Here is a 25,774-nt window from a genome sequence, read left to right on the forward strand (position 1 = left end):
TGACCACTATATGCATTCATTATTCTAACTACACCAAAAAAGTAAACATTAACAAATGAATGGCTTGTATTTTTGCTTTGGAGAAGCCATATTGTGGTAGCACTAGAGAGTAAACTGAGCCACAAATGTCTTATTGGTATGATACTCAAGTGCCCTAATACTGCAGTAAATATATTCATTATATAGAGTCTAAGATCTAAACTCCTTATCTTGTTCTTTGGTTTCACTCTAGGTTTGCTATTGAGTATTACCAGAGCATGCACTCTTTAATATTCGCTGTGGAGGAGATTAACTCAAACCCTGAGCTCCTTCCCAACATCACTTTGGGCTACGATGTCCTTGATACCTGCTATACTTTACGGCGAGCAGCACAAGGGACTCTTTCAATGCTGTCCGGAGGAACAGAGAGCACCCCAAATTATAACTGTCACCAAAGGACTCGTCTTGCTGGTGTTGTTGGTGACACAGCATCCACACTTTCCATTCTTATGGCCCAAATCCTGGGGCTGTACCAGTATCCACAGGTAAGTATAACGTTTTTAAAACAAAGATGTTCTCAGCAGTGTCTTGAAAATTTGCCTTTCCCTTGCGTCCCATACGGCAGCAACCCTGAGATTATTTGTGTTCCCCTAATTGGTAGGACAAGAAGATAAAGAGTTAAAAAAAAATACATAACAAACCCCACCTATAAGTAGGAGTTACCTTAAATCTCATTCGTGTTTTTTTGTCCCAGGTGGTAGGCAAGAGGAATAATATTCTCTTTTCTCTTTCCACAGAAGATATCTTTGCTTGATTCCAGGTCCCCAGGGGACTTGATGACCGTATGAATTAACTACCCAAGGGGTAGAATATTCAGGGGACAGGAGGATGTCCTTAGGTTGAGCGCCGCATAGTACTGCAGCCCATGAAGATGATGATGTGCCGCTAAGAGTGAGCGCTATTGGTCGGATTGTGGTTGCTGGTGACGTCACAAGGATGCGACCAGGAAGTGCAGGAGATTTTAACGTGTGACGCTTGCTGACCCGCACCGGGTTAATGGCACGAATATGAAGATATCTTCGCTTGAGTACAGGTCCCCAGGGGACTTGATGACCGTATGAATTAACTACCCAAGGGGTAGAATATTCAGGGGACAGGAGGATGTCCTTAGGTTGAGCACCTCATAGTACTGCAGCCCAGGGTTGCCTCCTGGGTTAGGCTGTAAGGTAGATAGAGCCTTTGGGGGAGTTGGTTGTGCTGTTTAAGCGTTTCATTAAACGCATGCTTTTTTCTTTCAGATGTCCACTCCTCCACTGCAATAGTATTCTGCTTCCAGGAAGCACAGACAGAAAGCCAAACATTGCAATGCAGGGCTTGTGATGAGCCTTTACCAGAGGGCTACGATAAGAGATAGTACAGATAACACTGCCAGGCTAATCAGAAGAGTAAGAACTACTATTGATTCGTTGGATGGTACAGAGGCACAGGCTTCTACTTCCCAGCCTGCATAGAGATCTAAGGAGTTTCCAGTTCACCCTGTCATGAAAGATCATGGAAAGACCCTGAGAAAGCTCCTTTCAGTCACTAAAAGACACAAGCGTCTATTCCTATACAGGAGGAAGAGACACAGTCTTGGGGTACTACTGATATAGCCATAGCCAGACTTTTCAAGAAGACACTTATTCTAGTAGAGGATGGGTCAGGATTAAAGGACCCTATGGATAGTCTGGCTCAAACAATTGAATAAAGACATCTCCAACAAGGTACCCAGGGAGGAATTGTTGGATTCTCTTTCCAGAATTAGTATGGCTATGGATTTTTTATGTGCAAAAAATCCAGCAACACTGGAAGGTGTTAAGTTGTCTGCCAAGGCCATGGCATTATCGACAGCTGCAAGGAGGGCATTATGGCTAAGAACTTGGTCAGCGGATGTTCCATCTAAGAACAGCCTCTGCACGATGGATTTTGAGCCTGGACACCTATTTGGTTCAGAGCTTGATAAGCTACTAGAGTCCTTGTCAGGTTCTAAGGGTAAACGATTACCCCAGGAAAATTATAGGAGAAACAGAAATTCCTTTTCGAACCAAAAGATCGCCAAGAGAAGATCCTTCTTCTCGTAAGGAGGGCAGGAGGCCAGAGAAGGATTCCTTTCATCCCCCCAAAAAGACCTCTACTTTCAGACTCAATAGAGGAAGTGAGAGACTGTCTGCCCAGAAAAAGAACTCATCTTTCTGACACCAGAAGTCTTATTCCTGTGGGAGGAAGATTAAGTTTTTTTCTGCAGGAATGGGAAAAGACTGTCACAGACAAATGGGTCCTTCAACTGATAGAATTCAGCTATCAGATAGAATTTCGTCATTTTCCACCAGAAAGATTCATTATCACACCTTCACAGGTGTATCACAGTTTTGGAGTCAGTTTCCCTCTCATAGACCTTTCAGGGTACTTAATCTAGGGTTTTTGGTGCCCAAACCAAACAGCACATTCAGACCATCAAGTGAGTAATGAGTATCCTAGATCAGGGGGATTATATGGCTTCTTTAGATCTCAAGTACGCCTATCTGCATGTACTCCTGTTTCAGAATCACTGAAGATTCCTTCGCATAGCTGTATTTGTGGAGGAGTCTCTTCTTCATCTACAGTTCAAAGTTCTACCTTTCGGGATAACTACTGCACCACGAGGAGTTGGTGGCTTCAGAGGAAGAATCTCATGAGAGGATCATCTTTTCAACAGACAGAGTAGTTGGTCCTGACTACGGATGCGTCTCAGACAGGATGGGGCACCCATTTGAACAGTCTCACCGCTCAAGGACCCTGGGATCCCATGGCGAGCTCCATGTCCTCAAATTTCAGGGAACTGAGGGCAGTATTCAAGGCGATACAAGTTATTCACCATCAGTTGAAGGGAGTTCCCCTGAAGGTGATGTCAGACAACTCTACTACAGTAGCATACATCAACAAGCAGGGGGGAACCAGAGCACCAGTCCTGAGTCAGAAAGTGTACAAGATTTTGAGAAGGGCGGAGGCTCATGTTCCCTGGATTATGGCTGTCCATATAAAAGGGGAAGACAATATCTTAGCAGACCAGTTAAGCAGAAAGATTTCTGGATGCAATGTCCTTCAGGTGGGAGTTTCCCCTAGTCTACATCTTCCCACCAATTCCGATGATTCCGAGGGTACTGCAAAAGATAAGAGCAGAACAAGTGGAGGCCATTATGATAGCCCCCTTTTGGCCCAGGAGAAGCTGGTTTGCTCCACTGATGCGGATGTCCAAACAGAAGTTTGGATTCTTCCACAGTCTCCCACACTTCTAATGCAGGGAACCCTGTCATGCCAGGAATTACCTCGCCTTTGTCTGACAGCCTGGAGGCTGACAGGACCATTCTGAACTCCCAGGGGCTGTCATCTGAAGTGATTGACATTCTAATACAGTCCAGGAAACAGCCTACCAACAGAGTTTATTCAAGAGTCTGGAGAATATTTAGACGCTGGTGTGCCATTCAGCCAGTTGGGCACGACCAACCCTCACTGAACCTTATGCTAAAATTTCTGCAGGAAGGCTTCGATAAGGGGCTGGCTGTGAACACTATAAAAGTTCAGATTTCAGCTCTTTCTTCACTTCTGGATAGATCATTTATGGCTGACCTTATACTGAAGCGATTGTGAGAGCTATTTCTAGGATTCGTCCTAGGGTCTGTCAGCCTCTTCCAACGTGGGATCTTCCCCTAGTTCTGAGGAAGCTTTGTAATCTCCATATGAACCTATTCAAGGGTGTTCTATCAAATGTCTCATGTTTTTTTCTAGTAGCCATCACTTCCGCTAGAAGGATTGGAGAGATTCAAGCACTATCATCTAAGGAGCCAGATATCTCTTTCCTGCCAGACAGAGTAGTGCTAAGAACTCTACCCTTCTTCAGACCTAAAGTGGCCACAGCTGAGAATATTAATCAGGACATTGTCCTGCCAAATGTTAATCAGGAGGCACAAGCTCAAGATAGCCAACTTCATCTTCTGGATGTGGGCAGAGCACTGAAGGTCTACCTTGAACAGACTACAGTATTTAGGAAAGATGAAAATCTCTTTATCAGTTTTGCTGGGAAGAATAGAGGTTTGAAAGCTTCTAAACCTTCTATTGCCCGTTGGATTAGAGAAGCCATACAGATGGCACATATAAAGGATGATCTCATACCACTCTTCAAGATAAGGGCGCACTCTACATGCAAAGTATCCACTTCCTGGACAGAAGCTGCAGGAGTTTCTATGGAAAATATTTGTAGAACAACAACATGGAGTAATCCTAACACTTTTGTAAAGCATTACAGAGTGGACATCTTAGCCTCCCAGGAAGCTTCCTTTGGCAGTTCTATTCTCCAGAAGGTGTCTTAAGACCCACCCTATTCTTGCTAACTCTCAGGGATGCTGCCGTATGGGACGCAAGGGAATTAGTAAATTTATACTTACCGAAATTTACTTTTCCCTTAGTCCCTTCGGCAGCAAGTTTGCAACCCTCCCTATTAAAGATTATGAGGCAAATTGCCTGGTTACTGTGTTTATTACACTAATGAGATTTAAGGTAACTCCTACTTATAGGTGGGGTTTGTTATGTATTTTTCTTTAACTGTTTATCTTCTTGTCCTACCAATTAGGGGAACAAAAATAATCTCAGGGTTGCTGCCAAAGGGACTAAGGGAAAAGTAAATTTCGGTAAGTATAAATTTACTAAATTGTATTTGTTCTTTTACAGATCAGTTATTTTGCAACCAGCCCAGTTCTAAGTGATCGGAATCTGTTTCCTTCCTTTTTCCGTACGGTACCTAGTGATGAGTTTCAGATGAGGGGTCTGGCCCAACTGGTTTCTCATTTTGGTTGGTCTTGGGTTGGTCTCCTGGCCAATGATAATGACTATGGTCAATATGGACTTCAGATAGTAATGCAGGAAATTATAAATAGTGGAGCCTGTGTGGCCTTTACTGAGACTATCTTGACCGGCCAACCCAATAGGAATGCTCCTCGGCTTGCACAGGTCATTAAAGAATCAACTGCAAAGGTTGTGATTGCGATTACTGGTGATTCTGATTTGGTGATTGTGTTGGAAGAGCTGTTGAGGCAGAATGTGACTGGAAAGATTTGGATTGCGACTGAAGCATGGGCAACTGCTAATTTGCTTTCTAATGAACGATTCCAAGGGATTTTGTTGGGCGCCATTGGTTTCGCGATCTACAGTGGGCAGATGCCAAGTTTTAGTGATTATCTAAACAGCCTCCATCCATCAAATGATCTTTATGATCCATTTATAAAGGAATTCTGGGAACAAGCCTACTCTTGTAAGTGGCCCAGTCAGAAAAATGTTACCTTGGTGGACAATGCCAGAGAACAAACCTGTACAGGGAATGAAAGGCTGGAGAGTGTATTAACCAAAGTAGATCGGCAAGTGTCTAGCACTGTCTACACTGCTGTCTATGCCATTGCCTGGGCCCTACATAATCTGCTTAATTGCACAGCCGGAGTTGGGCCATTCCATCATGGCGCCTGTGCCAACATTTCATCATTTCACCCTTGGCATGTAAAGGAACACTTCATTACCTAGTTCTACATACTGATTTCAATGCTTTTTTCATTTACTGAATGTATTTTATATTTCTAATTCTCAGCTTCTCCAATATATTAAAAAAGTTAACTTCAAGCCCCCGGCTGGGAATCGAGTATTTTTCGATGAGAGAGGGAACCCTCCAGCCATCTATGATATTGTGAATTGGCATCTGACTTCCCAGGGCTCCCTGGGGCAAATCACAGTTGGAAAATATGACTTGAGTGCGCCCAATGGGAAAAGTTTATATATAGATAATGGTTTGATTAACTGGGCCAGCAAAACCCAGGTGCTGGAAAATCCCATTTTATTCCTTCCTCACATCTCATGAATACTTTGTTCTTAATGAATTTAATACAATTAATATTATAACAATCATTGATAACAATAGCACTTATGTAATATGCCCTGTATTTCTTTATGATTCTAAAATTGCCATGATTTCCATAGATTCCTGTTTCCAAGTGCAGCCCAAGTTGTCCTTCAGGATTTAGGAAGGTGATTGTACCAGGGAAACCCCCGTGCTGCTATGAGTGTGCCCGGTGTCCCCAGGGGCAGATATCCAATCAAACAGGTTCTATAATAATTATTTTGATATTTTGGACAATTTATTTAGTTTATATTAGGTATTTAATAAATCTTCCTCTGCAGATGCCTTGGATTGCCATCCATGTTCCTGGGACACGTGGCCCAATCTACAGCAGGACAGATGCCTACCAAGGCCTGCAGAGTTCCTTTCCTATGGAGATCCTTTGGGTTACAGCTTAGCAGCCATTTCCATCTTGTCCTCCATGATCCCTCTTGTAATTTTGGGAATTTTTATTCATTTTAAAACTACACCAATTGTAAAAGCCAACAACTACTCCCTTAGCTGCCTTCTCCTGCTTTCCCTGTTCCTCTGTTTCCTTTGCTCTTTAGGGTTCATTGGTTACCCACAACCTGAAAAGTGCCTTCTGCGCCAGGTGGCATTTGGGATGGTTTTTGCCCTCTGCATCTCCTGTGTTCTGGCCAAAACCATCACTGTTGTCATTGCCTTTAATGCAACCAAACCCGGCAGCAGGTTAAGAAAGTGGACAGGGGTGAAGGTCTCCTACTGTGTCATTATGCTTTGTGCCTTGATTCAGATAATTGACTGTGCACTTTGGCTGATCTTCTCTCCTCCCTTCCATGAAGTTGACACTGACACAAAACCAGGAGTCATCATAGTTAATTGCAATGAAGGGTCACCCACAGCTTTCTGGTGCATGCTGGGATACCTTGGACTCTTGGCCTCCATCAGTTTCATTGTTGCCTTCCTGGCCAGACGCCTCCCTGATAGTTTCAATGAAGCCAAATTGATCACATTCAGTATGTTGGCTTTCCTCAGTGTGTGGGTGTCCTTTATCCCAGCCTATCTCAGTGCCCGGGGCATGTATACTGTGGCAATGGAGGTCTTTGCCATCCTGTCTTCCAGTTGGGCGGTGGTGGGCTGTATCTTTGTGCCAAAATGTTACATTATATTGTTGAGACCCAACCTAAACTCTAGAGAGCATCTTATAGGAAAAAGGACAGTCTAAACAATACAACTAAAGAAATAAAATAGAAACAATTTTATATTGTCCCCGTTTGTTGAGCCATTTATATTCCTAACAGTGTGTAACGGCTTATGTCATATTAAAGTCTTTTTGACATAATAGTATTTAGCCTTACTGTATAGAGTGATATCACACAATATTCTTTAAACTCTTTATATTTGCTGATACATAGAAAGCACATATCCCAAATGATGAGTTCTTCAGGTGCAAGTGGTTATGATGAGATTTTATTGACCAGTCAACCTGATAGGAATGCTCCCCATCTTATCAATGGCATTAAGGAGTCAACTGCAAAGGTGGTGGTTGTGATTGCATTGTATTCAGACTTTGTGGTTGTGTTGGAAGAGCTGTTAAGACCAAATGTAAGTGGCCATATCTGGATAATCAGTGAGGCTTGGGCCACTTTTGATTTACTCTTAGACAAAAAATTCAAAGAGATTTTACTGAGCACCATTGGTTTTGCCATCTCACATGGGAATATGCTCAAGTTCAGTAAGTACTTTAACAGCCTCAACCTATCAAAAGATCTTTATGATCCATTCATAAGGGGATTTTCACAGCAAACGTTTGCTTGTACTTGGGCTAGTGGAAAGAATCCAGTAATTGTGATGCGCAATGCCACCATAAGTCTATGTGTGGGAAATGAAATGCAATATGGCCAACCATCTGAAGAAACCCAGAGATTATCACTGCTGTCTATGCCATTGCTTGGGCTCTGCAAATTTGCTTTACTGTAAATGGGGAATAGACCCTCCAGCCGTATATGACATAGTGAACTGGCAAGTCGGTGCCAGGGGAATGCTTGAACAGGTTACAGTTGGGAGTTATGACTTGAACAGTTCTAATGGCAAAATGTTCAACTTAGACAGTGCTAGGATTGTATGTTGCTCTGGTAGAAGAGAATATGAAGCTAAAGCGACCCATACATCTACATCAATAAAAATGTAGTCCTTTCAGACTGAGTTTGTTGCTTGTTGCTCGAATATATGGGGCAACAATTTCCCTTCCTGACTGATATCAGGTCAAAGGTCTAAAAGCTTATGTGGTCCTCATCCAACAGGTCTCTATTGGCTTTTATTGTAAAATAATGAAGTCTTGATATTTTTTTTACTACTTGTTGCCACATCTGCATCCAAACCCCTGAGGAATTTCAACCCATTATATAGATCTTCCTCCTATGGGAGAAGTTTATCTAATGGAGAAATGGATATTTAGATATAATTGAGCAGTGCCTCCAGTTCTGCACGATTTATGCTCCCAGGGGGTTCAACTAACTAAACTGTATATAAAGTCAGCTCCCTGCCCAAATCCTGCCAGTGATACTGTGTGCGCCACAACTACGCCAACGGTTTAATAGCTTTTATAATAGAGATGCCTCTGAGGTGTAACGGGCAGATGTGCAAGAGAATCGGTTGGTTTGTCCTCTTTACTGTGTGGGTTCTTTGCACATTTGCTACAGAAGCCTGTGCTGCCCCTGACTCCAATACTAACTGCCGCTTGCCCAAAGAGGCCGTAACTGGCTATTTGAGCCGCCCAGGAGACATTATCATGGGAGGAACTTTCCTAATTCATTTGGACAGAGTCTTCAGTGATATTCAATTCACTAGCAAACCCCCGGAGCTCCAGTGCCAGATGTAAGTATCCCTGATACGTTGGGTGCTGGGTATTAACCCCCTTCATGCCAAACACTTGCAGGTGAGCTGGGCACAACTGGCACCACTTACCAATAATGTCTGTGAGTTCTATTCATTCTATAATATAGATCATTTCTAGCTGTGATGATTATAAGATCCCCCTGTTATTGGCCAAACCTGCATCAACTGCTCTCTATATTATTCTAATGGTGGGATCCCTTCTATGTAGATAAATACTGCCCAGACCACCATTTAATAATAACTGGATGGGCAAAACCAACCTGGGATACAGCGAGCTTGTAAATAGGCATTGTCTGAGAGGTATCGCTAATCATCTTGGTTATGAAGGGGATCATAGGATGTGATTAAACTAGTGTATCCCAACCATTATGTGTCTACGGTGGCCTTAATTCCATATCAAGAGCCTCCTGAGCTTATAGCTTAAATGTCAATTATTTACAGCAGAAAGTCTCCTCCCCTGGAATGTTCTTCTCCTGCTGTAGCAGCTCCAGATAATTCCTATCATTTCTGCCCCCATCTCTTTCAATGTGCCCCATGGAAAGTATCATCTTGGAGATGCTGTCCATCCATCCCTCAGCCAATAAATGCTCAACCTATTTGCTTCTTGGTCCTACAGTAGATTATGTTTTATGTTATTTGTCCCCATTCTGAAACAACATATCCACTTAGGGCCTTAGCTTTCTACAACCTCGTCCCGTCTATGGTGAGTGTATTACAGAGCAGATAAGATGAACAACCATTGTAATCCTTGACTGAGATCTAGACTCCTTATCTTGTTCTGTGGTTTCACTCTAGGTTTTCTATTGAGTATTACCAGAGCATGCAGGCTTTAATATTTGCTGTAGAGGAGATTAACTCAAACCCTGAGCTCCTTCCCAACATCACTTTGGGCTACGATGTCCTTGATACCTGCTATACTTTACGGCGAGCAGCACAAGGGACTCTTTCAATGCTGTCCGGAGGAACAGAGAGCACCCCAAATTATAACTGTCACCAAGGGACTCGTCTTGCTGGTGTTGTTGGTGACTCAGGATCCACACGGTCCATTCTTATGGCCCAAATCCTGGGGCTGTACCAGTATCCACAAGTAAGTACAATGATTTTAACATAAGGATTGTTCTTGTACCCACAGGTTAGTATAAAGTAAGGATTGTTCTAAAGTTCCAAAGTTGTGTCTTCTCTTTTACAGATCAGTTATTTTGCAACTAGCCCGGTTCTAAGCAATCGGAATTTGTTCCCTTCCTTTTTCCGTACGGTACCTAGTGATGAGTTTCAGATGAGGGGTCTGGCCCAGTTGGTTTCTCATTTTGGTTGGTCTTGGGTTGGTGTCTTGGCCAATGATAATGACTACGGTCAATATGGACTTCAGATAGCAATGCAGGAAATTATAAATAGTGGAGCCTGTGTGGCTTTCAATGAGAATATCTTGACTGGCCGACCCAATAGGAATGCTCCTCGGCTTGCACAGGTCATTAAAGAATCAACTGCAAAGGTTGTGATTGTGATCACCACTGATTCCGATTGGGTGATTGTGTTGGAAGAGCTGTTGAGGCAGAATGTGACTGGAAAGATTTGGATTGCGACTGAAGCATGGGCAACTTCAGATTTACTCACTAATGAACGATTCCAAGGGATTTTGTTGGGCGCCATTGGTTTCGCGATCTACAGTGGGCAGATGCCAAGGTTTAGTGAGTATCTAAACAGCCTCCATCCATCAAATGATCTTTATGATCCATTTATAAAGGAATTCTGGGAACAAGCCTTCTCTTGTAAGTGGCCCAGTCAGAAAAATGTTACCTTGGTGGACAATGTCAGAGAACAAACCTGTACAGGGAATGAAAGGCTGGAGAGTGTATTAACTAAAGTAGATCGGCGAGTGTCTGGCAATGTCTACACTGCTGTCTATGCCATTGCCTGGGCCCTACATAATCTGCTTAACTGCACAGCCGGAGTTGGGCCATTCCATCATGGCGCCTGTGCCAACATTTCATCATTTCACCCCTGGCATGTAAAGGAACACTTTATTACCTAGTTCTTCTAGTTCTTTATACTGATTTATAAGCTTTTCTCATTCACTGAATACATTTTATTTCTAATTCTCAGCTTCTCCAATATATTAAAAAAGTGAACTTCAAGACCCCGGCTGGGAATCGAGTCTTTTTCGATGAAAGTGGGAACCCTCCAGCCATCTATGATATTGTGAATTGGCATCTGACTTCCCAGGGCTCCCTGGGGCAAATCACAGTTGGAAAATATGACTTGAGTGCGCCCAATGGGAAAAGTTTATATATAGATAATGGTGTGATTAACTGGGCCAGCAAAACCCAGGTGCTGGAAACCCCCATTTTATTCCTTCCTCACATCTCATGAATACTTTGTTCTTAAATAATTTCGAGTACATCTGGTATTACCTCTCTTTCTCAGGATTCAGATAAATCCAAGCACTTTTTCTAAATTTGGCCAACCCCAAAGCATTCAATCAAAACAAATCTGAATCGTGACCTTTAATCTCTAGACAAGTATAGCTGGGCATACACAAGCAGATTTAAGCTGCCTATTCGGCCCCATTCAGCCTGGGTCAGCAGCTTATCTGGCCATGTATGGGGCCCTCCAATGGGCCTGTCCAAATATCTGGTGGACCTCAATCAAGAAGGTTTAAAAATCCCATTGGGGCAAAGGCCGCATGGGCTCACTGATGGGGTCCTGATCTCCATGGCGTGCATTCATGTCTCTGTCATGCAATTGTTTGGCCCTCAGGCCAAAATTGCCCACCTCAAGGTGTCTTTTTTGTGTATGGAGCCCTTGAGCTCCTACAAAAAAACCCTTGTTGGGTCAAATTCAGTCTATAGGCACATTGCTGGAGAAAACAGATGTATTAATACATTAAAACCCATCTGCTAGAGTACAGATGATTTATTTGATGCCTTCAAATTGGACCCTCACACTTTATTCCTATGTAAAGGAATTTACTTTGAATTTAGTAGTGCCCTGCATGAATCCTAGAATTCAGTGTAGTTATGAGTAGGTAATTTTATGGAAATTCCTTCAGTATTAATGTCTATTTATGGGAAGGCTAAGCCCTTCCTTAACACTTATGTTACATATTGCTAATGGTACCATATGTTTACAGTATATTACTGGACATTTCAATGTATGGCAGTGTTGAATGGTACCAATCAGTGATAACAATTGCACTTATGTAATATGCCCTGTATTTCTTTATGATTCTAAAATTGCCATGATTTTCATAGATTCCAGTATCCAAGTGCAGCCCAAGCTGTTCCTCAGGATTTAGGAAGGTGATTGTACCAGGGAAACCCCCGTGTTGCTATGAGTGTGCCCGGTGTCCCCAGGGGCAGATATCCAATCAAACAGGTGCTATAATTGTTATTTTGATATTTTGGATAATTAATGTAGCTTATATTAGGCATTAAAAAGTCTTCTTCCCCAGATGCTGTGGAATGTCATCCATGTTCCTGGGACACGTGGCCCAATCTACAGCAGGACAGATGCCTACCAAGGCCTACAGAGTTCCTTTCCTATGGAGATCCTTTGGGTTACAGCTTAGCAGCAATTTCTATCTTGTCTTCCCTAATTCCTCTTACAATTTTGGGAATTTTTATCCGTTTTAAAAATACACCAATTGTAAAAGCTAACAACTACTCCCTTAGCTGCCTTCTCCTGCTTTCCCTGTTGCTCTGTTTCCTTTGCTCTTTAGGGTTCATTGGTTACCCACAGCCTGAAAAGTGCCTTCTGCGCCAGGTGGCATTTGGGATGGTTTTTGCCCTCTGCATCTCCTGTGTTCTGGCCAAAACCATCACTGTTGTCATTGCCTTTAATGCAACCAAACCCGGCAGCAGGTTAAGGAAGTGGACAGGGGTGAAGGTCTCCTACTGTGTTATTATGCTTTGTGCCTTGATTCAGATAATTGACTGTGCACTTTGGCTGATCTTCTCTCCTCCCTTCCATGAACTTGACACTGACACACAACCTGGTGTGATCATAGTTAATTGCAATGAAGGGTCACCCCCAGCTTTCTGGTGCATGCTGGGATATCTTGGCCTCTTGGCCACCATCAGTTTCATTGTTGCCTTCCTGGCCAGACGCCTCCCTGACAGTTTCAATGAAGCCAAATTGATCACATTCAGTATGTTGGCTTTCCTCAGTGTGTGGGTGTCCTTTATCCCAGCCTATCTCAGTGCCCGGGGCATGTATACTGTGGCAATGGAGGTCTTTGCCATCCTGTCTTCCAGTTGGGCTGTGGTGGGCTGTATCTTTGTACCAAAATGTTTCATTATATTATTCAGACCCAACCTGAACTCCAGAGAGAATCTTATAGGGAAAAGGACATAAAAAAAGAAATTACACATAAAATTTTATTCCCAGTAAAAAAATATATTCTGTTTCATTACCACCGAAATAAAACTCTAGTGTGATAAAGTTTTTAATAAATAAAGAATATTTTTTTTTCTTTAAACAATTATGGTCATAATATTAGTATAGAGTGATATCGCACAATATTAGAACCTCTTTAAACTAGGCTTAACTGGTTTTTGGTCAAGGGGGTCCCTAAGATCTCAGTTATCAAAAATAGATTACCTCTCAACTCCTGACAACTCCAAGTAGAGCATATGATTCTACTCTTGGAGAAAGGGGTAACCACACTATATTCCACCACAAAACAGATCTTTAAAAGAACTTGGACCCCGGTGTTTCTTTAACCACTGCCGGTTGTTTTGATCTAAGTGGAACTTGTATTGCCAGACAGTTTTTGAAAATTTTTGCACTGTTTTAGTTTTGGGGCCTTTCCTAGGGGGGAGTTTTTGTTTATCCAGGGAAACAATATATCATTTTTATCAGGACAAGCAGGACCTAAGCTTTCAAAATATGGTGGAATTGTTGTGTAATTCCAATTATGTAACAAGATATAGGCTTCTAAATGTCTAAAAATGAAAAAAAAATTATATTTTCCATAATATCAACACATATACAAGAAACAAAAATAACTTTATGCATGAAAATACAACTGATTTGGAAAGTCCCATGTCTCCTGAACGTGCCAATACCAAATATATATAGTTTTATGGGGATTTCTTACTTGTATAGGTCAAAAACTCCCAGCAGTACCCTACCAAATTCCCAAAGCACTGCTCCAGAAAGCTGCATACTTTAGATTTCAAGGCCAAACATTCCACTAACAGAAGGTTTATCCCAGAAAATTATACATTTTTTTGAAAGAACAGATTCTGGGGAATACAGAATAGGCACAACTGTCTGTCTGCTCCAAACTACCAAGTTGCAATGCTTTCCTAAAGTTATTGGTTTTTATCAAAAAAAGTTTTTAAACTTTTTTAAAAATCGCTTCAAAGCTTCCAGTCTATAATATCTTATCTCCTACAGGTCATAAAGTAACCACATAAAACACCCTAAATATGAACGCCAGGGGTCCACTGAACAGTTTGATACCAAATATGTATAGGTTTACCTAAGTATGTGGCATGTAGGGGCCCCAACGGGAACATACACCCATATGTACTGTCATTTCTGCTCCTGCAAAATCAACACATTTACATGCTTTATGTGGGATAATGCTATAAAAAAGTACACTCACAACCAGAAAGCCATATATTTTTGGAAAGTACAGATTCCCTTGAATCTATAATGGGTACACATTTCCTTTTACTCCAAAGCTTTCCTAAGTTTGCCAATTTTTATGATATTTCAGAAAATCGTCTAAAAATGTTGAATTTGCCGCATTTATCTCACACAATTTCTTGCATACAAAGGCGAATCACCCCAAATAGGAACACCAGAGGCCTACTGAACAGTTTGATGCCCAATATGCATAGATATACCAAAGTCTGCGGTATGTACTGACCCCAAAATGAAAATAGCGCATATGGATTTCTCGCCTGCCAACTCAGCTTTTGCACCCAGAGCCCCCTGTCAGTGTATTATGTGCCATAACCCCCCCTAACTATACAGAGACCCCCCAAAAAACATATATTTTTGTAAAGTACACATTCTGACAAATCCAACATGGGTAAAGAGTCCTTTCTACACCAAAGTACCAATCAGCAAAGCTTTCCTAAAGTTATTGGTTTTTATGACATTTCAGAATATCACCTAAAAATGTTGCAATTTGCCACATTTATTCACACAATTTCTTGCGTACAAAGGCAAATCACCCCAAATAGGAACACCAGAGGCCTACTGAACAGTTTGATGCCCAATATGCATAGATATACCAAAGTCTGTGGTATGTACTGACCCCAAAATGAAAATAGCGCATACCAAGGTTACAGATATATAGAAACATTGGGGTAACAGTCACCCTGCTATAGTTCCAGGGGTACCCAGGGCACAAATAAGCACTCACCCCAAATCCCCCCTAACTGGCCTTCAGGCTGGGCCCCCTTAGCCCATAACAAGGTTACAGATATATAGAAACATTGGGGTAACAGTCACCCCGCTATAGTTCCAGGGGTACCCCGGGCACAAATAAGCACTCACCCCAAATCCCCCCCTAACTGGCCTTCAGGCTGGGCCCCCTTAGCCCATAACAAGGTTACAGATATATAGAAACATTGGGGTAACAGTCACCCTGCTATAGTTTCAGGGGTACCCAGGGCACAAATAAGCACTCACCCCAAATCCCCCCCTAACTGGCCTTCAGGCTGGGCCCCCTTAGCCCATAACAAGGTTACAGATATATAGAAACATTGGGGTAACAGTCACCCCGCTATAGTTCCAGGGGTACCCCGGGCACAAATAAGCACTCACCCCAAATCCCCCCCTAACTGGCCTTCAGGCTGGGCCCCCTTAGCCCATAACAAGGTTACAGATATATAGAAACATTGGGGTAACAGTCACCCTGCTATAGTTTCAGGGGTACCCAGGGCACAAATAAGCACTCACCCCAAATCCCCCCTAACTGGCCTTCAGGCTGGGCCCCCTTAGCCCATAACAAGGTTACAGATATATAGAAACATTGGGGTAACAGTCACCCCGCTATAGTTCCAGGGGTACCCCGGGCACAAATAAGCACTCACCCCAAATCCCCCCCTAACTGGCCTTCAGGCTGGGCCCCCTTAGCCATAACAAGGTTACAGATATATAGAAACATTGGGGTAACAGTCACCCTGCTATAGTTTCAGGGGTACCCAGGGCACAAATAAGCACTCACCCCAAATCCCCCCCTAACTGGCCTTCAGGCTGGGCCCCCTTAGCCCATAACAAGGTTACAGATATATAGAAACATTGGGGTAACAGTCACCCCGCTATAGTTCCAGGGGTACCCAGGGCACAAATAAGCACTCACCCCAAATCCCCCCCTAACTGGCCTTCAGGCTGGGCCCCCTTAGCCCATAACAAGGTTAAAGATATATAGAAACATTGGGGTAACAGTCACCCTGCTATAGTTCCAGGGGTACCCAGGGCACAAATAAGCACTCACCCCAAATCCCCCCCTAACTGGCCTTCAGGCTGGGCCCCCTTAGCCCATAACAAGGTTACAGATATATAGAAACATTGGGGTAACAGTCACCCCGCTATAGTTCCAGGGGTACCCAGGGCACAAATAAGCACTCACCCCAAATCCCCCCCTAACTGGCCTTCAGGCTGGGCCCCCTTAGCCCATAACAAGGTTACAGATATATAGAAACATTGGGGTAACAGTCACCCTGCTATAGTTCCAGGGGTACCCAGGGCACAAATAAGCACTCACCCCAAATCCCCCCCTAACTGGCCTTCAGGCTGGGCCCCCTTAGCCCATAACAAGGTTACAGATATATAGAAACATTGGGGTAACAGTCACCCTGCTATAGTTCCAGGGGTACCCAGGGCACAAATAAGCACTCACCCCAAATCCCCCCTAACTGGCCTTCAGGCTGGGCCCCCTTAGCCCATAACAAGGTTACAGATATATAGAAACATTGGGGTAACAGTCACCCCGCTATAGTTCCCGGGGTACCCAGGGCACAAATAAGCACTGTGTGGTTGTACGGTCACCTTACTTAATTTACCATGATTCATTGCAGTCTGGCATGGTACCACGGTCCTGGTATTGTGCTAATGTGTTGCCTGAATACTGTTGGTCTGTTAGTTTGACATCTGGGGTAGGACTGGTTTTGGCAAGGTTAATAAGGGATACGATATTGAAATACATTACATAATAAATCTTGCCGGACAAATACAATTGTATTATAAGGAGGTGAGTAGAAACCTAGGCATCTGGGTGGCAGTGGATGTGATTCTGATACAGTATCAATCCAATTAACTCAGTATGCAACTCTCTTACGTTCAGCAACTTCTTTTAATGAATAATTAGTTTTTCCCTTCCTGTTGTTCCTTTAGGGACTGGCAGTCACTTAGAGATGGGAATCTGCTATTAAATCAGATTCCAAGAGCATTTAAGATAATGAAGTTGAATTAAGGTTGATTTCCCCTATGGCTACCATACTTGTGTGCTCAATGTCGTGATATAAATGTGTATATAAACATGTAACCAGCTTAGACATCCCATGAATGTGCTTGTGGCTCTCACTGAGACAGTGCCTGTGTGTGTGCCAATGGCATATTGAGAGACTGCTTCATTTGTACATTGGAAATGATATTCTATAATAGACAGATACACCCCAGAGTGAGACAGATTCTTCTATCTGCAGCACTAATCCGGTGCTTGATGACTGTAGAACTTTGTGCCTTTTCATACAATATGGCCGGTTGCAGACTGCCAACTGGAAACACTGGCGGGTCCATCAACAGCCCAGGAGATATTATTATAGGGGGAACGTTTCGAATCCATTTTGAACGAGTAGGCAATGACCTGCATTTCACTAGCAAACCCCCTGAAGTCCAATGTCGTATGTAAGTAGCATTGGGAACTGGGTCTACTTGACTTCAAACTAGCAGTTTTATACAGTTAATATCATAACACTTGGTATGTAGAAATATGCAGCCACTTATACCCTTAATGGGACTGTAATGGGCAAATCCATAATGGAGAAGGAGCATGGAGTCCTTGTAGATAATAAACTTGGCTGTAGCAAGCAATGCCAGGCAGCAGCTGCAAGGGCAAATAGGGTTTTGAGCTGTATTAAAAGGGGTATAGATTCACGGGAGGAGGGGGTTATTCTTCCCCTTTACAGAGCGCTGGTAAAGCCCCCATCTAGAATATGCTGTTCAGTTTTGGTCTCCAGTGCTCAAACGGGACATTATTGAGTTAGAGAGGGTCCAGAGAAGGGCAACTAAGCTGGTAAAAGGTATGGAAAGCCTCAGTTATGGGGAAAGACTGGCCCAGTTGGGTTTGTTTACACTGGAGAAGAGGCGCTTAAGAGGTGACATGATAACTATGTATAAATATATAAGGGGATCATATAATAACCTTTCTAATGCTTTATTTACCAGTAGGGCCTTCCAACGGACACAAGGGCATCCATTAAAGTTAGAAGAAGGGAGGTTCCAACTGAATATTGGGAAAGGGTTTGTTACTGTGAGAGCTGGGAAGTTGTGGGATCCCCCCTCTGAATCAGTGGTACTGGCTGATACATTAGATATCTTCAAGAGGGATTGGATGGCTGTTTAGCAAGTGAGGGAATACAGGGTTATGGGAGATAGCTCTCAGTACAAGTGAGGGAATACAGGGGTATGGGAGATAGCTCTCAGTACAAGTTGACCAAATGACTGGTCTGATTGCCATCTTGGAGTCAGGAAGAATTTTTTTTCCCCTTCTGAGGCAAATTAGAGAGGCTTCAGAAGGGCTTTTCGCCTTCCTCTGGATCAACTAGCAGTTAGGCAGGTTATATATAGGCATTAAGGTTGGACTTGATGGACGTATGTCTTTATTTAACCTAACTTACTATGTTACTATGTTACTTCTCTGCTTTGGTTTTCAGATTAGCAGCAAGGGATGTATCAATGCACGAGGACAGGGATCCATGCATTTTTTTTAGGATCCCATGGACCTCAAGTTCTTCTCCTAGGCCAAGTACTGGTATTACTATTGTGTTAACAGTTATATTTCAAAAAGCTTTTAATGTGCTTCCATCTGTTTTGATACTAGAATTGCTACAGAATTTTACCAGGGCTTGCAAGCCTTAATATTTGCTGTAGAAGAGATTAATGCTGATACCGAGCTCCTTCCCAACGTCACGTTGGGCTTCCAGGCCTTGGACTCGTGCAATACGTTACGGCGAGCAGCACAAGGGACTCTGTCAATGTTGTCAGGGGGAAAGGAAGCCATCCCTAATTATCATTGTCACGGTGGGACACCCTTTGCTGGTCTTGTTGGCGACTCTAAGTCTTCCCGATCCATCCTTATGGCCCAAATCTTAGGGCTGTATCACCACCCACAGGTAAGAGCAATATTCATGACATAAAGTATAAGAAGCATTATAAAAGTACATTTGACAGAATAATGGGATCCAAGTCCTTCAGAAGTCCTTCAGAAGCTCTGAAGGTTTACAAAGTGCCATTGTGATTGGATTAATTGAAGAGTGTATATGCTGAGGGCTTCCCATACCAGTCAGTTGAACTGAAGAAGCTGCTCAGAGGAGTAGTGAAATGTCTTCAATGATGACTTAACAAGTCCAGTTGCTTTAGATTTATTTATACTAGATATACCATGACCTGGATGAATGAAAATCTTCATGGTCAACGATGTTAATTGTGTCTTCACAGATCAGTTATTTTTCAACCCACCCTCTTCTTGCTGATCGGAACCTGTTCCCTTCCTTTTTTCGTACCATCCCTAGTGATGAGCTTCAAATGAGAGGACTGGCCCAGCTCATCTCTCATTTTGGTTGGTCTTGGCTGGGCCTCTTGGCCAGTGATGATGACTATGGTCAGTTTGGTCTTCAGATGGTAAAACAGGAGATAATTAATGCTGGAGCTTGTGTGGCCTTCTCTGAGACTATTTTGACCAGTCAACCTGATAGGAATGCTCCCTATCTTACAAACGTCATTAAAGAGTCAACTGCAAAGGTGGTGGTTGTGGTTGCATCTGATTCAGACTTTGTGGTTGTGTTGGAAGAGCTGTTAAGACAAAATGTAAGTGGCCATATCTGGGTAGCCAGTGAGGCTTGGGCCACTTCTGATTTACTCTCAGAGGAACGATTCAAAGGGATTTTGCTGGGCACCATTGGTTTTGCCATCTTCCATGGGAATATGTCCAAGTTTAGTAAGTACTTCAACAGCCTCAACCCATCAAAAGAACTTTACGATCCATTCATAAGGGAGTTTTGGGAGCAAAGCTTTGCTTGTACGTGGCTGTTTGACACAAATCCAGTTATTTTGATCGGCAATTCCACCAAAAAGTCATGTACTGGAAATGAAATGTCAAATGGCCTGCCACCTAAGGAAGACCAGAGATTATCTCTCAATGTATATACTGCTGTCTATGCCATTGCTTGGGCTCTGCACAATTTGCTTTACTGTAAGCCGGGCACTGGGCCATTCTATCTCGGGGGTTGTGCCAACATCTCTTCATTTCAGCCTTGGCAAGTAAGAAGCTAATATTCATTTTTAATAACACTTTATAGTATATTGACCTATACTTGTTTTGTGTTGTGTGCTTTACCATTACAGCTTCTCCATTATATCAGAAACATCAACTTTAAGACCAAAGATGGGCGTCACGTCTTTTTTGATGGGGCGGGGAACCCTCCAGCCGTGTATGACATAGTGAACTGGCAAGTTGGTGCCAGAGGAATGCTTGAACAGGTTACAGTTGGGAGTTATGAGCTGAATGGTTCTAGTGGTAAAATGTTCAACATAGACAGAGCTAAAATTGTATGGATCAACAACAACACACAGGTGTGTGTATACATATAAGAAATAGACATTCTGAGTTTAGAGTATGTATGTATGTTTTTATTACATGTTGGTTCCAGCGTGATAGATCATTTATAATACGAGCATCTTGCCTTTCATAGTTATAGTTATTTAAGCTGGGTTGAAAAAAGACCTATCATGACCTATCTATACACATCCATACAGTCACATACATAAACCATATATACCAACATCAATACTAACTGTAGATTTTAGTATCACAATAGCCCTGGATATTCTGCTTGTTCAAGAACTCATCCAGGCCCCTCTTATAGGCATTAACAGAATCTGCCATTACCCCATCTCTAGGGGCATTCCCCAACCCCCTCACTGCCCTCACCGTGAGGAACCCCTACCCAACATCCCCTGGCAGGGCATTCCCCAACCCCCTCACTGCCCTCACCGTGAGGAACCCCCTACCCAACATCCCCCGGCAGGGCATTCCCCAACCCCCTCACTGCCCTCACCGTGAGGAACCCCCTACCCAACATCCCCCGGCAGGGCATTCCCCAACCCCCTCACTGCCCTCCCTGTGAGGAACCCCCTACCCAACATCCCCCGGCAGGGCATTCCCCAACCCCCTCACTGCCCTCACCGTGAGGAACCCCCTACCCAACATCCCCCCGGCAGGGCATTCCCCAACCCCCTCACTGCCCTCACCGTGAGGAACCCCCTACCCAACATCCCCCGGCAGGGCATTCCCCAACCCCCTCACTGCCCTCACCGTGAGGAACCCCCTACCCACCATCCCCCGGCAGGGCATTCCCCAACCCCCTCACTGCCCTCACCGTGAGGAACCCCCTACCCAACATCCCCCGGCAGGGCATTCCCCAACCTCACTGCCCTCACCGTGAGGAACCCCCTACCCAACATCCCCCGGCAGGGCATTCCCCAACCTCACTGCCCTCACTGCGAGGAACCCCCTACCCAACATCCCCTGGCAGGGCATTCCCCAACCCCCTCACTGCCCTCACCGTGAGGAACCCCCTACCCAACATCCCCCGGCAGGGCATTCCTCAACCCCCTCACTGCCCTCACCATGAGGAACCCCCTACCCAACATCCCCCGGCAGGGCATTCCCCAACCTCCTCACTGCCCTCACTGCGAGGAACCCCTTAGCCAACATCCCCCGGCAGGATATTCCCCAACCTCACTGCCCTCACCGTGAAGAACCCCCTACCCAACATCCCCCAGCAGGGCATTCCCCAACCTCACTGCCCTCACCGTGAGGAACCCCCTACCCAACATCCCCCGGCAGGGCATTCCCCAACCTCACTGCTCTCACCGTGAGGAACCCCCTACCCAACATCCCCTGGCAGGGCATTCCCCAACCCCCTCACTGTGAGGAACCCCTTAGCCAACATCCCCCGGCAGGACATTCCCCAACCTCACTGCCCTCACCGTGAAGAACCCCCTACCCAACATCCCCCAGCAGGGCATTCCCCAACCTCACTGCCCTCACCGTGAGGAACCCCCTACGCAACATCCCCCGGTAGGGCATTCCCCAACCTCACTGCCCTTACCGTGAGGAACCCCCTACTTAATATCCTATGGCAGGGCATTCCCCAACCTCACTGCCCTCACCGTGAGGAACCCCCTACCCAACATCCCCCGGCAGGGCATTCCCCAACTTCACTGCCCTCACCGTTAGGAACCCCCTACCCAACATCCCCCGGCAGGGCATTCCCCAACCCCCTCACTGCCCTCACTGTGAGGAACCCCCTACCCAACATCCCCCGGCAGGGAAATCCCCAGCCCCCTCACTGCCCTCACTGTGAGGAACCCCCTACCCAACATCCCCCGGCAGGGCATTCCCCAACCCCCTCACTGTAAGGAACCCCCTACCCAACATCCCCGGCAGGGCATTCCCCAACCTCACTGACCTCACCGTGAGGAACCCCCTACCCAACATCCCCCGGCAGGGCATTCCCCAACCCCCTCACTGCCCTCACCGTGAGGAACCCCCTACCCAACATCCCCCGGCAGGACATTCCCCAATCCCCTCACTGCCCTCACCGTGAGGAACCCCCTACCCAATATCCCCCAGCAGGGCATTCCCCAACCTCACTGCCCTCACCGTGAGGAACCCCCTACCCAACATCCCCCGGCAGGGCATTCCCCAACCTCACTGCCCTCACCATGAGGAACCCCCTACCCAACATCCCCCGGCAGGGCATTCTCCAACCCCCTCACTGCCCTCACCGTGAGGAACCCCCTACCCAACATCCCCCGGCAGGGCATTCCCCAACCTCACTGCCCTCACCGTGAGGAACCCCCTACCCAACATCCCCCGGCAGGGCATTCTCCAACCCCCTCACTGCCCTCACCGTGAGGAACCCCCTACCCAACATCCCCCGGCAGAGCATTCCCCAACCCCCTCACTGCCCTCACCGTGAGGAACCCCCTACCCAACATCCCCCGGCAGGGCATTCCCCAACCTCACTGCCCTCACCGTGAGGAACCCCCTACCCAACATCCCCCGGCAGGGCATTCCCCAACCCCCTCACTGCCCTCACCGTGAGGAACCCCCTACCCAACATCCCCCGGCAGGGCATTCCCCAACCTCACTGCCCTCACCATGAGGAACCCCCTACCCAACATCCCCCGGCAGGGCATTCCCCAACCCCCTCACTGCCCTCACCGTGAGGAACCCCCTACCCAACATCCCCCGGCAGGGCATTCCCCAACCTCACTGCCCTCACCGTGAGGGACCCCCTACCCAACATCCCCCGGCAGGGCATTCCCCAACCTCACTGCCCTCACCATGAGAAACCCCCAACCCAACATCCCCCGGCAGGGCATTCCCCAACCTCACTGCCCTCACCATGAGGAACCCCCTACCCAACATCCCCCGGCAGGGCATTCTCCAACCCCCTCACTGCCCTCACCGTGAGGAACCCCCTACCCAACATCCCCCGGCAGAGCATTCCCCAACCCCCTCACTGCCCTCACCGTGAGGAACCCCCTACCCAACATCCCCCGGCAGGGCATTCCCCAACCTCACTGCCCTCACCGTGAGGAACCCCCTACCCAACATCCCCCGGCAGGGCATTCCCCAACCCCCTCACTGCCCTCACCGTGAGGAACCCCCTACCCAACATCCCCCGGCAGGGCATTCCCCAACCTCACTGCCCTCACCATGAGGAACCCCCTACCCAACATCCCCCGGCAGGGCATTCCCCAACCCCCTCACTGCCCTCACCGTGAGGAACCCCCTACCCAACATCCCCCGGCAGGGCATTCCCCAACCTCACTGCCCTCACCGTGAGGGACCCCCTACCCAACATCCCCCGGCAGGGCATTCCCCAACCTCACTGCCCTCACCATGAGAAACCCCCAACCCAACATCCCCCGGCAGGGCATTCCCCAACCTCACTGCCCTCACCATGAGAAACCCCATGCAGTTTCACAAATTTGTTGGCAAAGTTAAACGGGACAGATTTGCTCATCGCTAGTCTTAATATGTAATTGACAATTTTTGGTGTACAACCTTACAGTAGTATGTCCATAGGTACATAATGACATAGTAGGTAAAGTTGATACAGTAATACATGAACCCTCCTATCTTCTAGTAGCAATATGTAATATTATGCCCCATTGAAAAAGTTATTAATATGATTACCCACCCTTACCCTTATTTAATACTTAATTAATTCTTATTTTCAATAGATTCCAACTTCCAAGTGCAGCCCAAGTTGTCCTTCAGGATATAGGAAAGTGATCATTTCAGGGAAACCCCTGTGTTGCTATGAGTGTGCCCGGTGTCCCCAGGGGCAGATTTCTAATCAAACAGGTAGTGAAATCATTATTTTTAATGTCTGTTAATGGAAAAATCAGTTGTATTAGGAATTTGACAAGAATGTTCTTCACCAGATGCTGCGGAATGTCATCCATGTTCCTGGGACACGTGGCCCAACCTACAGCAGGACAGATGCCTACCAAGGCCTACAGAGTTCCTTTCCTATGGAGATCCTTTGGGTTATAGTTTGGCGGCTGCATCCATCTTCTCCGCACTCGACCCACTTGTTATATTGGGAGTTTTTATTCGTTATAAGAAAACACCAATAGTCCGAGCCAACAACTACTCCCTTAGCTGCCTTCTCCTGCTTTCCCTGTTCCTCTGTTTCCTTTGCTCTTTAGGGTTCATTGGTTACCCACAGCCTGAAAAGTGCCTTCTGCGCCAGGTGGCATTTGGGATGGTTTTTGCCCTCTGCATCTCCTGTGTTCTGGCCAAAACCATCACTGTTGTCATTGCCTTTAATGCAACCAAACCCGGCAGCAGGTTAAGAAAGTGGACAGGGGTGAAGGTCTCCTACTGTGTCATTGTGCTTTGTGCCTTGATTCAGACAATTGACTGTGCACTTTGGCTGATCTTCTCTCCTCCCTTCCATGAACTTGACACTGACACAAAACCTGGTGTGATCATAGTTAATTGCAATGAAGGGTCACCCACAGCTTTCTGGTGCATGCTGGGATACCTTGGCTTCTTGGCCTCCATCAGTTTCATTGTTGCCTTCCTGGCCAGACGCCTCCCTGACAGTTTCAATGAAGCCAAATTGATCACATTCAGTATGTTGGCTTTCCTCAGTGTGTGGGTGTCCTTTATCCCAGCCTATCTCAGTGCCCGGGGCATGTATACTGTGGCAATGGAGGTCTTTGCCATCCTGTCTTCCAGTTGGGCGGTGGTGGGCTGTATCTTTGTGCCAAAATGTTACATTATATTGTTCAGGCCCAACATGAACTCCAGAGAACATCTCATGGGGAAAAAGAAGGGTGCAAATATGCCATAGCATGCAAAAAGAAACAGAAAATGACTTTATTTAGGGACTTGTCCCAAGTCTGTCCAGAAACCTAACATGTATAATAAAGTGACAATAAAATTCAACAGATACGACTATTATGAGATAACTGGAACGCTTTTTTATGTGTATGTCCCCTTGTGTGGGTGAGTTGTGAATCCTGCTGGAAAAGTTCCCATATGAGTGAGATAATATTCAACTGGTATCTCTCTCTAATTTGGGGGTATTGTGTCTAAATCAGGGTGCCGATAACAGAACAGTCTGAAAAAGGACTCCTGAGATGTTTCAGCTTCATGCAAGACAATCCTCCTTTACCTGCAGTATTTTTCTCATTGACCAACATAGAAAA

General features: G+C 45.4%; 3 protein-coding genes across 3 annotated transcripts; all 3 read left to right on the forward strand.

Annotated features, from left to right (window-relative positions):
• Positions 1-257: 257 nt before the first annotated feature.
• LOC100492511 (extracellular calcium-sensing receptor) lies at positions 258-7,121 on the forward strand. The gene is made up of 5 exons (XM_031898299.1): positions 258-524; positions 4,723-5,541; positions 5,630-5,770; positions 6,016-6,139; positions 6,217-7,121. Exons 1-5 carry the CDS (start codon positions 258-260, stop codon positions 7,119-7,121), a joined length of 2,256 nt encoding a protein of 751 aa, XP_031754159.1.
• A 1,389-nt stretch (positions 7,122-8,510) lies between these two features.
• LOC101733546 (extracellular calcium-sensing receptor-like) lies at positions 8,511-13,147 on the forward strand. The gene is made up of 6 exons (XM_012960325.2): positions 8,511-8,773; positions 9,590-9,881; positions 9,984-10,802; positions 10,898-11,038; positions 12,046-12,169; positions 12,246-13,147. Exons 1-6 carry the CDS (start codon positions 8,511-8,513, stop codon positions 13,145-13,147), a joined length of 2,541 nt encoding a protein of 846 aa, XP_012815779.2.
• Positions 13,148-17,510: 4,363 nt separating this feature from the next.
• On the forward strand, positions 17,511-25,416 carry LOC100492682 (extracellular calcium-sensing receptor). The gene is made up of 6 exons (XM_031898300.1): positions 17,511-17,662; positions 18,858-19,149; positions 19,475-20,296; positions 20,381-20,608; positions 24,296-24,422; positions 24,500-25,416. Exons 1-6 carry the CDS (start codon positions 17,511-17,513, stop codon positions 25,414-25,416), a joined length of 2,538 nt encoding a protein of 845 aa, XP_031754160.1.
• Positions 25,417-25,774: the final 358 nt, after the last annotated feature.

The sequence above is a fragment of the Xenopus tropicalis genome, chromosome 3, assembly GCF_000004195.4.
Source record: "Xenopus tropicalis strain Nigerian chromosome 3, UCB_Xtro_10.0, whole genome shotgun sequence".
Classification (NCBI taxonomy): Eukaryota; Metazoa; Chordata; class Amphibia; order Anura; family Pipidae; genus Xenopus; species Xenopus tropicalis.